Genomic DNA, 15,269 nt, shown 5'->3' on the forward strand with positions numbered 1-15,269 from the left:
GAAAAGAAATGCATTAGATTAAAAAGCTAAGTACATCATTGAGAAACAATGTTTTTTTTTGTTTTGGTCATAGCCATCCTAGCTATGAATTTAAATAGCCACTCTAGATTTCTTCTATACTCCATCAACCATTGCCTGTTTCAAACCTTTGAGCATTGCTCAGCTTGCAACATCAATGCTTCGTCCTGTCAATATATAGTCTGCATTGAGTGAGACAAATTTCCTTTGAAAAAGATATCAGATGCCCACCCTAAAATATTCATAATAAGGTTAGTATTTCAACACATAGTAAAATCGGACGAGTGAAAAGGGGGGCTGTGGAGCAATCGGCAGATAGTTGTATTTTGTATTAGTTGTTGGAGGTTTAATATTCTATATTATTTATTGGTGAAATATCTTTGTGGGTATTAATAGTACTTGAATCAATCAGAAGTTGTTTTAAAAAAAAATTCAATATCAGGAAAAATAGTCCATTTTGTTATATGCTTGAATGTAATTTCATTGTTTGTCACCATCTAGAATCATATTCTATAACAAGGATGTTTCCTTGAAATTTCAGGATCAATGTAAATGTAATATAAGCTTGAATGAGTCTTTGTTTTCGTCACTATCTTATCCATCATAATTTTATTCTATTACAATTTACATGCATGTTTCCTCGGAATTTCAAGATCAATGTGAATGTAATTTTATTCGATTCAACTCCAATCAAAGGTTTCACCCTTGAAACTGAACTAAATTGAAAAAAGATTCCCTGATTTGAATAACTATTTCTTCTTCGATTTGGCTCAGCCCAATTTTAAACCATCGATTTCATTTTCGGTTCCCAACTGACACCCTTAACCCCAATCCATACTCACAAATTTACTCAGTGCAAAACTGGTCCAACTTGAACCAATCCGTGATGGTTTGGTAACCGGTCTAGATCTAGACAACATGGCCCACATACCATGAATTCTCCACTATCTTCAAATAATTTGTATTGCCATAAGGATCATACTCACTCTGTCCAAATCAAATTTTGTTTTCTAATAGTCAATTTTAGATTTTTTTAAAGATTTTTTTCATCAAAGTCAAATCCTGAGTGGAACCTTACCCAAAAAAATATTGATTTGAGATCAGTAGTTGAACGCCGTCTCTCGCCTCCAAAAGGCCATCGGCAGCTATTAATAGCAGAGCTGAGCAAGGCCAGAGTTAGTTAATTTGGTAGTTAAGTTCAGTTACAATGGCTACCGATGAATCGTTCAAGCGATCAGGTTCTGTGCCGTTCACGTGGGAGATCCAACCAGGTGTTCCGAAGCCACACCATAACCAACCCTCCATTGAACCATCGCCGACGCTTAGGCCTCCACCTGCCGGTGCCGGAAACTACTTTACCGGTCAGGTGAAGTCAAAAATACGGTCCAAATCAGTGCGGACTCGATCCGATCGGAATCGATTTGACTGGTCCAGTTCCGAGGTAGTAAGCACCGGTTCACCTCGTTGTTTCCCGCCATTTCCAACGCTAAAGGTTGAGAAGAAGAGAAACGGCGAAACAGAGCCGGAAGTGGATTACACCTCCGATCCTGAAACTCTGGATAGGTGGTCGACATCTACAGGGAAGACGCTCTCTTCGTTCGGTGATTCGGTTTCTTCTTCTTCTTCTTCTTCATCTTCTTCGTGCTTCGGCTCACCATCTCCGTTCTCATCGGTTCAGTCGTCGCCGCAGGCGGCGGGCGATGCGGTACGCGGCTTAAGGCCTTTTCTAGAGAGATGGAGAATTTGAAGGAATTGTCACTCTATGCCAATGGGATGGTCAAGAATTTGAATGAAAAGGAATCTTCAATAGTTGTTAAAAAAAAATTATACTAGTTTGATTCTCATTTTGAGTAGCTTTGATGGTCAAAGTGAGATCTTGTTCTTGAATATTGATTTGATCTTTGGGTTATGTTTCTCAAGTTAATCCACTATTAATTGGGAATATGAGTTTTTATAAATACCGGTATCGATTTGGAACTGGCCGATACCTAATAGGTTATGTGAAAGGCACAGGAGAGGAACAGATCAAGCAAGATCTAAAGGCTATCATAGAAGACATGGCAGCGTCAAAAACTTCTTCAGAGAAGTTCATGATTCTGATGCTGATCAAGAAGATGGTAGAGTCTCAAAGTAAAGGATATGAAAATCAAATATGAGACTAGTTCTATTAGTCCTGTTCTAACGAATTCAGATGGCATAGGTCTCTTTGAGTCATGGATTTTTTTATTTATTTATGTATTTTTTTTTATTTTTTTATCGAAAGTTGTAGATTAATCATGAACAGTTTGATGGCTTTTTTAGAGTACTGCAAGCCCATATTGACTTCACAATTGCATGGACGGAGTCACACCGGTGTTGAATGGCTTTATAAAAAACGCAACCCTAAAAATGATGTAGAAAGTAATGAAAAAACAAAAACAAACAATACACAGATTTACAAGGTAAGTTTGCCTACGTTTGCTAAAACAATAGATAATGGTAGAACGACATAGGGTCCGTTTGATAACATTTCAAGAAACACGTTTCTACCGGCAGAAACGGAACAAAAAACGTTTGATAAAACTGTTTCACTTCACTTGTTTTCAGAAATAGAAATTTAAATTTCTACCTATTTATGGTTCAAGAAACGACCTAGGTGAAACAAGTTATACTTATTTCACCGTTTTTGGAAACGACTCATGGTCATTCTTTCGCTAGTTACTATCGACTTCTAGAAACATGACTTATCAGACACCTTCAATTCTATTTCTGTTTATAGAAATGAAAATTTGTGTTTCTGTAGTTTCTTGAAACAGAAATGATAGAAACGTTATCAAACGCGGTCTTAATGTCTTCCATTGATGTATGTTGTATTTATAGACAAGGTTGTGGTTGGTCTTATCAACTTAAGTACACTATAGAATATAGAGTTACTATACATCTATGGTTTACAAAGGAAGGAGATCTACACTTGCCACATGTATGGAGAGTAAACATGGTAGAGAATATTTGCATGGTTGTATACAATGCTCGTCCTCACATCTCTCAAAATTATTTACAGAGAAAGTAAACCTCGATACAAATATATAGCGAAAAAAACTAATACTAGAAAGTACAAAATTACCCTCAATAAATGACTCCCAAATAAAAATTCGAGCAGGACTCCATTCTTTTTTTTTTTTTTTTTGGTGTGGGGTGGGGGGGTTTGGGGTTGCACCATTAAACTGCAATCGAATAGAAGACATTGTACACCAACAAGCTGGAAAAAAATCGTTTGCAATTCTGATCTCGTACAATTCCGTGCAATACCACCTTCAAGGGGTGACACGTGTATTGATTCCAATGCAATGGTCCAGATCTGATTTAAATGCCTCCTCACTGATTTAATGTTTTATTAGTTGTAGCAGATCTGGACCATTGTATTGGTATCAATACACGTGTCACCGCCTAAAGGTGGTATTGCACGAAATTGTACGAGATCGGAATTGCAAACGATTTCAACCCCAACAAGCTTGATGGCTGATGTGGTCCAAATTTTCACACCTACCCCTTGGCATGTTGTAATTAATGGCAAAATGACCGATCTTGAAGTTTCTTTTCTACCTATATCCTACTGTCCCTCATAAACTTAGACAAATCTTTGTAACTAACCCACCTATACATGGCACTTATCCTCCTGATATTAGATTGATTCTTTGCTCGACGGATCGATGAGGAAGCCATTCCTTGCCAAACTATGAATTTTCTACTAATGACCAAAAGTTTGGTTAGCCACATCAAATCTGTTAGGCCAACTTAGACCATAAAAGTCCATGTATCAAACTTCTCATCTCTGTATTATTGAAACGGTTACCTTCCTCACTCCACCTATTGACTAAGATGGTTTATGAGCAAGCTCTTGAGGTGGGGCTCATACTTGAATAGAAGTGAGACCTAACACAACATTAGTCGATGAGAATTTAGTTATCCATGCCAAGATAGCTATGTCAATACACACCTACTCTTTCTGTTGTATTTATAGGGAGAAGGTTAGGTATATTGTCGGTTTTTTTTATATTTCTATTTCTATTATATAAAAATAAGTTCTATTTTTTCGGATAAGTAGGTCCTAAAGAGGGTTGAACTTATTACTTCTTTAACATTTTAATTGTTTGATAAACACTATTCATAATAAATCAATCATTCCCAACCCCTTTAGAGTATTTCTCTATCTAAAAAAAAAAGAATTAGACACGCTGCTAGCTGTCTTGAAGCTAACAACTCAGCCGATGGAGGGTTGGGATCATGATTTGAGGAATTGGATCTGAACTTAAAGAAAGAAAGACACGCTGCTAGCTTTCTTGAAGCTAAAAGCTCAATCAATGGAGGAATCGGGCCGATCCTGATTCTTAGCTGATACTGTATAGATATGGACGAAAGGTAAAAAAAAAAAAAAAAGGTTTTAATTGAAAATAGGTGTACTTTTGTTTAACATTCCCAATACTGAATTCCCAAACCATGGTTGAGATGCAAGAGACAAAGGGTCATTTCCAAAAGGGTGTACCCCCTTCTATCTCCCTTTTTTTTCTTTTTCTTGTCTATATTTGACTATTTTCTTTAAAAATCTAGATTAAAAAAAAAAAAAAAAAAATCCTTTCTTCTCACTCCCTTCGCAATGTGTGCGTAAGTGCTCCCCGCCATGAGATGATGCTCACTGCGTCCCATCCCATTCTAGAGAGGATCAAGAAACACTTTAGACTCTCTCTGTAACCAATCTTTAAAAACAAAAACTTTTGGATTGAATTTTTCTTTTTTTGGTGGATCTTCTGGATTGAAATCTAAATAATGAAAGAAGAATGTTTGCACTATCGTTCTATTGAAAATAATTTACGCAGACCAAAAACAGGCTAACCCCAATTTCTAAATTGAATCAATCTTTAATGCACTAGCACCCTGGACCTCCCCACCCATGATTCCTAGAAAACTACTCCCCTTAGCTTTCCCCCACCCATCCGCTTGCCAAAGGTTAGCAACTACCAACCGTTTATGCCATATCCTATTTGAAAACCAGCCCATCCTGGTTATCTTCATTTGAAGATGAATGAGGAAAGACTGAAGATGCTGCAAATAAAATTAGGAGGATGTAACCAATAATGATATATGGTGCTAAAATCTAGATAGATAGAATTAACCTATATACAAAAATAAATTATAAGCTGATAGAAGTTAGGCAAGAATGTGCTAAAATCTAGTGCTTATAACTATAACTTTAACAGGATAGAATGACAAAAGGATTCAAATAACTGACACCAATTATAGCAGGGATATAGACTTATTTGTATTTTATTATTAGCTAAGGGTAGCTTCACTCATCAGGCACCCGTAGGGCATGCACATTAAGAATATCCATACGCACTGAGATATTTAGAGGATGTTTGTAAAACCCAAAGAACAAGGCAAATCAATCCAGCATATGTAAGAAGTAAGATTACAAAAAAAAAAATCCCAAAAAACTATCATTACAAAGACCATAGATTGTCAATCTAAAACTATATCATATTAATGCAAGCAAAATATAGACAGATCCAAGTTCAAATAATCCATATTTATGCTCACTTACAAAAGAAAGTATTAAATAATAATAATAATAATAATAATAATAAGTGTATCAACTATAAGAAACGAAAGAAACGAACACTTTACATGGAATCTAAAAAACCTAAGGTTAATGGTGTCTGCACATCTTAACCACACTAATAAAAGAATCCCTGGTTAAACTTCCTCTCCATACAGCCAGATGGATATACTCAAAATTGGCACCTATGTCTGCAAATTATGACAGGCCCCAAACCAGACTAGCCAATGAAGAGTTACAAATGAAGGGTCATTGAACATAAAATTCTGTACACAGTTACAGACATCAACCAGAACCGTCTGATCTGTAGGTTAAATGGTGAGATGTTTCTACTTGGATCCTCTACCATCCTAAGTTCCCTCCACAGACAAAGAATGAAATATTTCAGTACTGGGCTGAACATAACAAGGTGCTTCGAACAACATTTCATCAGTTGGTCAGTTTTTCTTCCCTTTTTTTTTTTTTTTCATCTTAAACTCATCCACTTATTCTCTCTCTCGTCTTTCTTTCTTCTCTCTACTTTCTTTCTTGAAATCATCAATTAACATCAGCGCATTTTTTTTTTTCATATATTCAGCTCTTTGGTTGCTACCTTGCATCGGATCCCTTAATCTGTGCATGGACAGAGTTCAAATCATCACCTATATGTGCACTCTCACCCAGCTGAATGTTTTGAATGGTGGTTGAAATGTCTGTGACAGAACCTATTCGAGAATGCTGTACCCAGTTCATCCAGTCTCCACGTTTACGCACCTTGTCTCCCTGTACCAACAGCTATGAATTATGATAAGTCAACTCATTCATTTCAAAACACACCAAGTGTTACAACAGGTACAGACTTACTTGCACTTCTACAATAGCAGAAGATTGCAATGCTCTCAATATCAGGGTGGAATCACTTGTAATGGCTTTAACCTATGGGATAAAGACAAAAAAGGAGAAGCAATAATAATAAATAATGTACAAAAAAGAATAAGACATAAAAAAGAAATAAATTAAAGGGACTGAATTCAAAAAAAAAAAAAAAAAAAAGAATAATTGAAATGTAATTTAATGATTCATGATCTTCTCTCAGGCCAGAATTGGATAAATATGGAACAAAAGAACATTATTAATGATGATATAAACAATTTAAAAGGAAAAGGTAAAAATGCGAAAAGGCCCAGCAAGTACTCAAGGGGGGATATAGTTTACTTTATCAGTTGTTTTTCCCCTTTCTTCCCCTTGTAAATGCAATAGCCCAGACTTAGATGGTAATGCCTACAACGTTCATTTGGTGTTATCCTTGTATGAGTAACTGATATTTAAAAGGATCTTCAGTTTCCACTTGCTGATAATCCCATTGTCTTTCATAAGGAAAATAAAACACACGAGGGATACTAAAAAGACCCTATAACAATGAAGAATTAGAAGGCAGCATAATATCAGGTGAGACAAATCCTGTGTGCTTCCTCCCCAAATCAAAGAAATGGAAGTGGAACAACGATCACCTGTTGGGAAGTAGGAAAATTTGTGTCCAAATATTTATCTCCAATGATATTGAAACGCACAACAATCATCAAGCTAACTTAATTTAAAGTCATCTCCTGTGAGAACACACCACCCTAAATACACAAGCCTAGGTAAAGAAACCATCTTTAGATTAAAATATACTTTAGTACATAAGAGGCACCTAGAAAAAATTGCACCCGCTTTCTTAATCAACCAACACCCTTTGGGTTTCAGGTTAGTGCGCAATCCGGCACCGTAACCTGGCTTCCGGTTCATTCCACATAGCCAGTTCTGCTTACCAAAAATGGCCCACTTGCTCTCGATTCAGTGGCGTGGCGTGGCTCAACGAAGCAGCCACACCGTCCCACTATTTAAAGTTTGAGAAAAGGTCAAGGGCATTGCGCCCCCAATGCCTCTAATCATTGGCTTTACCAGATAGATCTTGCCTGCGAGCTCCAGCTATCCTGAGGGAACCAGCTACTAGATGGATCACTGAGCACCTGATGCTGGTTATATCACATTTGTTTTCAAGAAAATATGAATTACCAGAATTGGTATCATGTACTTTACCATGTTGATGCATGTGCAGCAAAATTACATGAAAAAACAAATTAGCAAAGCAATAGAAAGCTTCAACCAGAAATGCAGTTACAGATATAGATATATCCAGACAAAATTCTACTTTGGACCTATAGACACACGTCAAGTTGTATTAGCCCAAGCTTTGAACCTTAGCAGAAGTCAAATAATATATTAATAGCTGTTCATATGAATGGGTGTCAGATTCTATATATGACATTATGTAAGTTAATATTTATGATAGTTAAATCGACAGATGGATTAAAGATATCAGAAGAATTAATTGTCATATTGACATAATTTATCCCATTAAATTTAAATATTTAAAAATTAGCCGGACATAGGCTAATTTGTGAATTTCATTGCCTCTTCATGCACATTCTTGATTGAAACTGAAGACAAGAATAAGAATATGTGAGATGTAACCGTTATTTGTTTTTGCACAAGGACATGTTTAGAAGTCCTGAATAATCTCAGGGTTAAAAAAGAAAGAAAGAAAGAAAGAGAGGCTATACAAGAAAATCCAGAAATATATTTTTGGTGGAAACTGTAGCAGAAACGTTACAGTATGAACGGAAAATGTTCAGAACACAACAAATAAGAAATAGGCTCCTGTGGCTAGCACAAGAACCCAGACTATGTTAATTAGGAATATACAATTTCCGCTCTCTAACAAGTTGGTTCAATCGATCGGGTAAAAACAAGGGCTCCCTATAGCAAGGATTAAGGGTAATCAAATATTCAAACACCTCATGTTTCAACGTCTATGCAACTATGTCAAATGATATATTTCTTAGAAACTATAATAACCAGAAAATAATCTAGGATAGCCATCTGACTAACTCAAGAAGAGTGGCAAAACGGTTAAGGTATTTCTCTGTCCAATTTTTAAAGGTTCATAAAGCTTAAAAAAGGTTAACAAATACATATAATTGAGATTATTAGGATACATCAAGACATCTTTCACTCTAACAATAGTGCATAAAAAGTTTTAACATTACCCATATTTATTTGAAATATTTACTCCACAATTAAAATAGAAACAAAATGCCCTTGAGTAGACATCTTAGAAGAAGGTACATGCAGGGGATGAAGATGCTGCAAAAACAATTTGATTCAGGAAAACGCAAGCCTGGGAAATATAGAAGGAGCAAAAAATTGGAAAAATAACAACCTTGGAAAAGATATATGAAGATTCTTGCCCTCAGCTGTAGTTTCTGATTTAGAAAATGCTTTCTTTTTTTTCCTGTGTTAGTCAGAGTGAGAGACCAAAGCCTCTCAAACTCTAGCCCTAATACTTCATTCATATATTTTTAATTGGCATAATTGCAGTAGTTAGTTATTTTCTGTGTTAGAAAATGAATAATATCTCCTCCTTTAAATTGGAGTGAATAAACAGTAGAAACAGGCCCCACTCCAAATCAAATGAAAGAAGTTGGATGCCATCCAAACCAAAACCCACAAATAATTTAATCCACTGACATCCGACAGAATAAACAGAATAACATAGGCAAGGAAACACCAATCTTGGCTGGGGCATCAACTACATCACTTCCCAAACCTTAGGTCCAAGGGAATGAGATATTCAATAGGTAAGCCAAAGCCTAAAAATTCTATTGAGATAAATATTTTTCAGCTCCAAGGGATTTTAGCTCATAAATTGATTCAAATGTAGTATTTAAACTCAATTTATGAGTATACTAAATTTTCTTTTGATTTCTTGGGGGGGGGGGTGTTTATCATCTTTCCTTCTAGAGAGGGGGGGGGGGAGTGAAGAGTTCTCCCAAAACATTGTCTAATAAAGACAAAGACAAATTCATTGTCTTTTTCTTTTTGTATGGCCATAGTGCTTGCACAAAACAGAGAGTTGCCTCCGTACAATCATGTGCTTAAAAAATTTCCTCAAACCAGCTTTACTTCCACAAGAAATATTACCTGGTAACCTAAATTAGGAAAATCAAACAACTGATAGAAACTATAACCAAATTAATTGTTGCATTACTATTCTTCTTATTATTCTTCTTCTTTTTTCAGCCACAAAATTGGGTGTCTTTTGAATTGACATACACAATATGTAACGATCTTCTTCTACGATGATTTTCCAAGAGATACATGATCAACAACCCAAATTAATTAAACTAATACCATGAGATATATGAGCAACTGGATCTTCAAAACATCAGGGAACAAAAGCTTTCCCATACTAAAGTCCACAAAAACTAAATTATAGCATAAGAAAATAGATGTGAGTAGAGCAATCACCCTTCTAAACCCTGCGATAACATGAATAGAGACCCAGCCTTCATTATCCATTAAACTCTTCAAGTAAGCATCCTTAACCAAGTTCTCCTTACTGCATAGTATAACCATAAAAGTTAAGTTCTGCAGGCACAGTAATAAGTGTGAACCCACAAATAGATTCTGGAAATTTCTCAAGTACCTGAAGTAATACTCAATTTGATATAGTATTGTATTGCACAGTCCAACTTCTGGGTTAAGCAAAATAGGCTGATTGTTAGTTGGTGTTCCACTTATTGCATCCATATAAGGTGGTGGTGGTGGTGGTGGCGATGGCAGAGGTACCGAAGGCACTGAAGGGTAATACAATTGATTTGAGGCCTCTGTAAAGATAAAAGTTAGAGTGACCAAACGAAGACATCAACTTTAAAAGAATGGAGGAGCGAAAATCACCTGAAAAGTATGGATTACCATAATAACCATATGGAAGTATATAGCCAGGAACAGGACCCGGAGCATAGCCAGGACCCGGAACTGGAGCTGGTGCCGGTGGTGGTGGATGGTTCACATTGACATTGAGGTATGTAGTGTTAACCATTGGAGTCGGAGTTGGAGTCGAATAAGGGTAAGAGTGTGGTAGCGGCGGTGGCCCAAGAAACCCAGATGGACCATTACCAAATCCATGCTGCTGAGAATTCACGAATCTAGGTTGGGCACCACGATTGTGACTCCAATTGTTGTTGAATCCACGTTGTTGATGACGCCGATTCGAAAAACTCTGATTTGGAAATCCATTACCTCCTCTGTTTCCTCCCTTGGCATTGAAACCATTCCCTCTCTGGTTTGAACCAAAATGACCAGAAGGGTAATGCTGATTCTGGTTATGGCCAAAGTTATATTGTCTTGGAGACTGATTCTGAAAAGGCCTAGAATTAGTCCCTCTCGATGATGATGGAGTAGATGAGGTAGACGATGAGGACATTGAAATCAATTTATCCTGCTCCGACCCAGAATCGGAGCGATCAATAGATACAGAGACCGAAACAGAAACTGAAACCTTCGAATCAATAGTTGCAGAAGACTCATTAGCATAGTCGTTGCCTGCAGCTATTTCGATGGCTGCCGAGAGAGACGACGATTCAGGTATTATCACCTATACCCACAAAAGAAAAACCCAAAAAATCATTAATGAACAAAAAATCTACCCAAAACCCTAAAAGGAAAACTATCAGATCGCAACGGAAATAGATAAATAGAGAATAAAAGTCGAAAAAATTAGAAACCTCAGGAGGAGAGGAAACTCTCTTAGAAGAGAGAGCGGGCCAAGACGAAGCATCTATCACAGAATCCATCGGAAGTTGAATGTTCTGAGTTTCTGATAATTTCTTCCAAGGGCCGTCAGGTGGGGTGGTGGTGGTAGCGGCGGTGACTATGCTTGAAGAACAAGCGTTGGAGTTGGAATTGGAATTGGAATCGGAATCGGGATTGCTAGTGTTGCAGCACTGGGTAGCCATCGTCATAAAAATGAGTTTCTAGGCTTCTGGGTATTCAAAAGAGATCTCTTGTGGGGACCAAAACGAGACTTTGATCAAAGACCACTAAAGCTTAGACTGTTTATGTCGTTTTCCAATAGGATACGAAGTTAAGAAGAAAGAAATATGTGTCCAGGTCGATCATCGGTTTGGCTTTGCTTCTCCCACCCCACACCCTCACTGCGACCAATGAGTCAAATAAGGATTTGTGTCGCAGCTTCCTTGAGACCACTACTGCCTTTCTGTGACCACCGGCTGCAAGCTTCCTAAGAAAAAAGGAATTAGGGATTGAAAAGTTTTCCTGCGCTACGCGCAAAGGTTCCCCGCAACATCATAGGGTTAACAAACTGAGCGATCAATTCTCTGCAGTGAGTGCGGCGGTATGGAGGGCATCAAGGCACACCAATGTTGTATCGACCATTAGATGTTTATTGCACCGTCGCATTCATTGTAGAGGATTTTTACACTCACAAACCTCTATAAGATTTTAGTTTGTTTTTTAGAATACCTTTTAGATAATGGGTGTTAATTGGTTGGGTTGGGCCAATTTCAGTTGAGACTAATCGGGCTTTCTCACTTTAGGATCTTGCACCGTGACACCAGCCCGTTTAGGTAATCTGTCCTCATATGCAAGGCATGGTCTCATTTATAAATAATTTGTCGAGTATCCATCTTTAAGTGGAGCCATCAATAACCAGGCTAAACATGTTAATGACACATTTATCTCTATACGGGTTATAATTGGTGTTTAAACATGTCAGGCTACTAATCGGTCGATTCCAAATGGGCATCCGTCAGGTACCTTGCACCTAGAATGACCTATTAATCAGGTTGGACTAGTTAGGAATTTTAAACAATCAGGCTTGTTAGGCCTGTAATTGATACACATACTTTAGATACCTTTACGCACGCCCCCACAGCCAAAGGATTCCCTTTTATCTTGGCTTAAGGAACACTTGATCCAAAAAGTTTTAGGCAATTCAATGAAGGAAGGCCAAATTGAGGGTATCAATCAGTTTAATTTCAGTTTTTTAAGTTTGAGAGACAAAATGTAAATTGAAACTGAACCAAAGCAAGAAAGAATACATTTTAGAAACCTAAATCATGAGGGTTTGGTTTTGATTTTTATTCAATTTTTCGTGTTATTTTCATTGTTCAGTTTTAATTTAGTCTCATTAAGTTTAAGTCTTATTTTATGTGTTTGGGCCAACTTCTTATATCTTTGTCAACAAAAAAAAACTTATTTGTTCCTCTTATTCTATATTTACTCAAAAAAGGTGTTCAACTTAAAGGCACTGTTTATGATATTTCAAGAAGGCAAAAGTTTTTTTAAGGAACTTCACATTAATCAAACAAAATAAAATTAAAAAAAAAAGAAAAAAAAAAAGAGGATGTCGCCTGGATTTAGATCTAGCTTTGTATAACTTTTTCTCTGTTATTCCTTTTTTTTTTTCTACCAAACTTTTTTTAAACATTAAAAATGAATTCTATTTATTTTCTACATTGATTGAAATAATAAAAAATAATATAATATTTTTTTAATTATTATTCAATTTAAAAATAGGTAATTCAATTTAATAATTTTAATCATGAACTAAAACCATATCAAACCAAGATAAGATTTCGAGTTATGAAACCAAGTTGATTCAGCTTTAAACGGTCGTTTTCGATTCTAAATTGACACCTTTGGCAAAATAAGATTCTCTTCTAAAATGGTTTGAGAATTGGATCGATCGGCCAACTCGATCTTGACACAACCCTTTTCAACTTGCCTTATTGGATTGTCTGATCCCAACCATCAGATGTGGCTGATCCAGAAATAAAAGCCCTAGAAAACATAATTACCCCATTGATTTAGAGAAAAGAAGACATCTACTAGAGACGATTAACTGGAAGACTCTAAGAGGAGTCAATCACCCAAAACAAAGTTCGGAGACATGAAATATGAAGAGGAAAAAATTATTTCCTGCAACAAGGGTTCTTTCCTCGGTGGAGAACATTATGCAATTTGATGAATTTTTGTGGAAAGAATCGAATAAATATGTATTTGGCTATGGAAACTCGTATTTCTCAAATTCTTTATTTGTTCAAAATTAAATTAAAATTAAAATATAAGTTCATGTTTATATTTGTAATATTAAACCATTAGGCTGAATGTTAATTTTAACATATTTCATTATTGCTCGTCGGTCCTACGGAAGCGTTGCATGCCGTATAGAGGCTTCGGCCTGGGAGCCTTGATTAGAGCATTCTTTTTTTTCTTTACCCCAAATTTTTTTTAAACATATTTTGTGTGAAAAAAAATTTCATCTTTGGCTAAAATTTTAGTTGTATGAAAATAGATCCCTTTTAATATGAAAATTTTGTTCTTAGTAATAAAATAATTATCCGAAATTGCAAATATGGGCTTAGTCGTGTAATTTTTTGAATCTATTTTTTGTGATTTTTAAAACTTGTTTTTGGTGTATTTGAATGAAATATCTGAAATTAAGAAATTAGAAGTTTTGATTTTTGATTTATTTATTTTTTTTATATATATTTTTTAAGTAGTTAGAAACTTGGAAAATAGATTAAGTGGTTATTGATTTCACGAAAAAAATCTCTATTACCACCCTTCCAAAAATGCTGGAATTTGGGGAAGTGTTAAGTGGATTCCTCTTCCAACACCTCATCGAACAATTCCTGAACCAAGGACCAAGATCTTAATTTTGTGAGTATTCCTCACAGCTACCTTATACAACTCAGATTGGGCTGTGCTTCTTGCATTGGCATATGGTTTAACCCCATAATCAAACACATTCTCTTGAAGCTTGGCAAAGATCATGTGCTTTTGCTGGACTTGGATCGAACTCCAGAGGTCCCATATCCACACTCTTGAAACACATACATAAATGTTCACAATCTCATCAAGGCATGTAAAGTCAAGACTAACTGTCATCCTAAAAACTCTGATTGGCCTTCCAAGCTTTTTGATTCCGCACTTAATTGGTACCTTCTCTGTGGTTCATCTCCCTATGTTTTCGATTCCCTTTTTAAAACTTATAAAGAAGTCCAGGAATGCTGCTGATACCTTTTTCCAAATGAAACATTATGGCTATCTCCCAAGGGGTTGAATCTTGCCATGTTATATATATTCCCTTACCATTCTTATTGGGAAATGGGATGGTGCCGGATTTCTCTGAATATTTTTAATCTTAATATGGTTCTATACTTCTATGTGCTCTTTGTAAACAAGGGATATTATAAAAGGCTATGGAGTCATTTAATGAGATGGAAACCATGGGTTGTAGACCAACTGTTGCTTCTTTAAACACTTTGATTTCAGGGTACTGTAACCATGGAGCTCTGAGCTTGGCAGTGAAGCTTAAAAGCACTAGGTAGAGAATAGGTGCCCCTATCCATGGATTATCAAAGAAGGGAAGTTTCGTGAAGTAAATAAATTTTGTAGAGATGAAAGTTATGAATGTTGCTCCACACATTGTAACTTGTAATACATTGAGAAACAGGTGCAGTCAACTGGGCAATAGTAAAATGAGTGGCACGTTTTTGAGGGGATGTTGAGGAATAGAGTAAAAGTTGACATATTGACTTACTATGCCTTGATTTAGGACTTTGCTAGAATAGAAGGACAAAGAAAGCAGCATATCTAGTTAAAGAACTTGATAAGGAGAACTTGGTCCCAAATGCCTGAACCTAATGTTCCTTTTGATACTGGCCAGTGTATGGGACAGAGCTCTGAGCCCACCTTTCAGCTATATGAAATCATGAAAAGGAGGGGGTGCCAACCAAACGCTGATACTTTGAAGATGTTGACATGA

At 36.3% G+C, this 15,269-nt stretch overlaps 2 protein-coding genes and 1 pseudogene across 3 annotated transcripts; 2 read left to right on the forward strand and 1 right to left on the reverse strand.

Moving 5' to 3' along the window:
• The first annotated feature begins 1,137 nt into the window (after positions 1 to 1,137).
• On the forward strand, positions 1,138 to 2,323 carry LOC122072312. The gene has a single exon (XM_042636905.1). It carries the CDS (start codon positions 1,226 to 1,228, stop codon positions 1,763 to 1,765), a length of 540 nt encoding a protein of 179 aa, XP_042492839.1. The 5' UTR covers positions 1,138 to 1,225; the 3' UTR covers positions 1,766 to 2,323.
• Positions 2,324 to 6,166: 3,843 nt separating this feature from the next.
• Positions 6,167 to 11,849, reverse strand: LOC122089752 (la-related protein 1C-like). 2 transcript variants are annotated; one of them, XM_042659448.1, is made up of 6 exons: positions 11,203 to 11,843; positions 10,373 to 11,072; positions 10,122 to 10,302; positions 9,944 to 10,034; positions 6,455 to 6,526; positions 6,167 to 6,373 (listed from the first exon to the last, which is right to left on the reverse strand). In XM_042659448.1, exons 1-6 carry the CDS (start codon positions 11,437 to 11,439, stop codon positions 6,200 to 6,202), a joined length of 1,455 nt encoding a protein of 484 aa, XP_042515382.1. In that variant the 5' UTR covers positions 11,440 to 11,843; the 3' UTR covers positions 6,167 to 6,199. The 2 variants fall into 2 exon arrangements, with proteins under 2 accessions (XP_042515382.1, XP_042515385.1); XM_042659451.1 differs by lacking the exons at positions 6,167 to 6,373; positions 6,455 to 6,526 and adding an exon at positions 6,559 to 7,608 and having other exon boundaries at positions 11,203 to 11,849.
• Positions 11,850 to 13,853: 2,004 nt separating this feature from the next.
• On the forward strand, positions 13,854 to 15,269 carry LOC122064136 (annotated as a pseudogene).

The sequence above is a fragment of the Macadamia integrifolia genome, chromosome 2 (genome assembly GCF_013358625.1).
Source record: "Macadamia integrifolia cultivar HAES 741 chromosome 2, SCU_Mint_v3, whole genome shotgun sequence".
In the NCBI taxonomy this organism is placed as follows: Eukaryota; Viridiplantae; Streptophyta; class Magnoliopsida; order Proteales; family Proteaceae; genus Macadamia; species Macadamia integrifolia.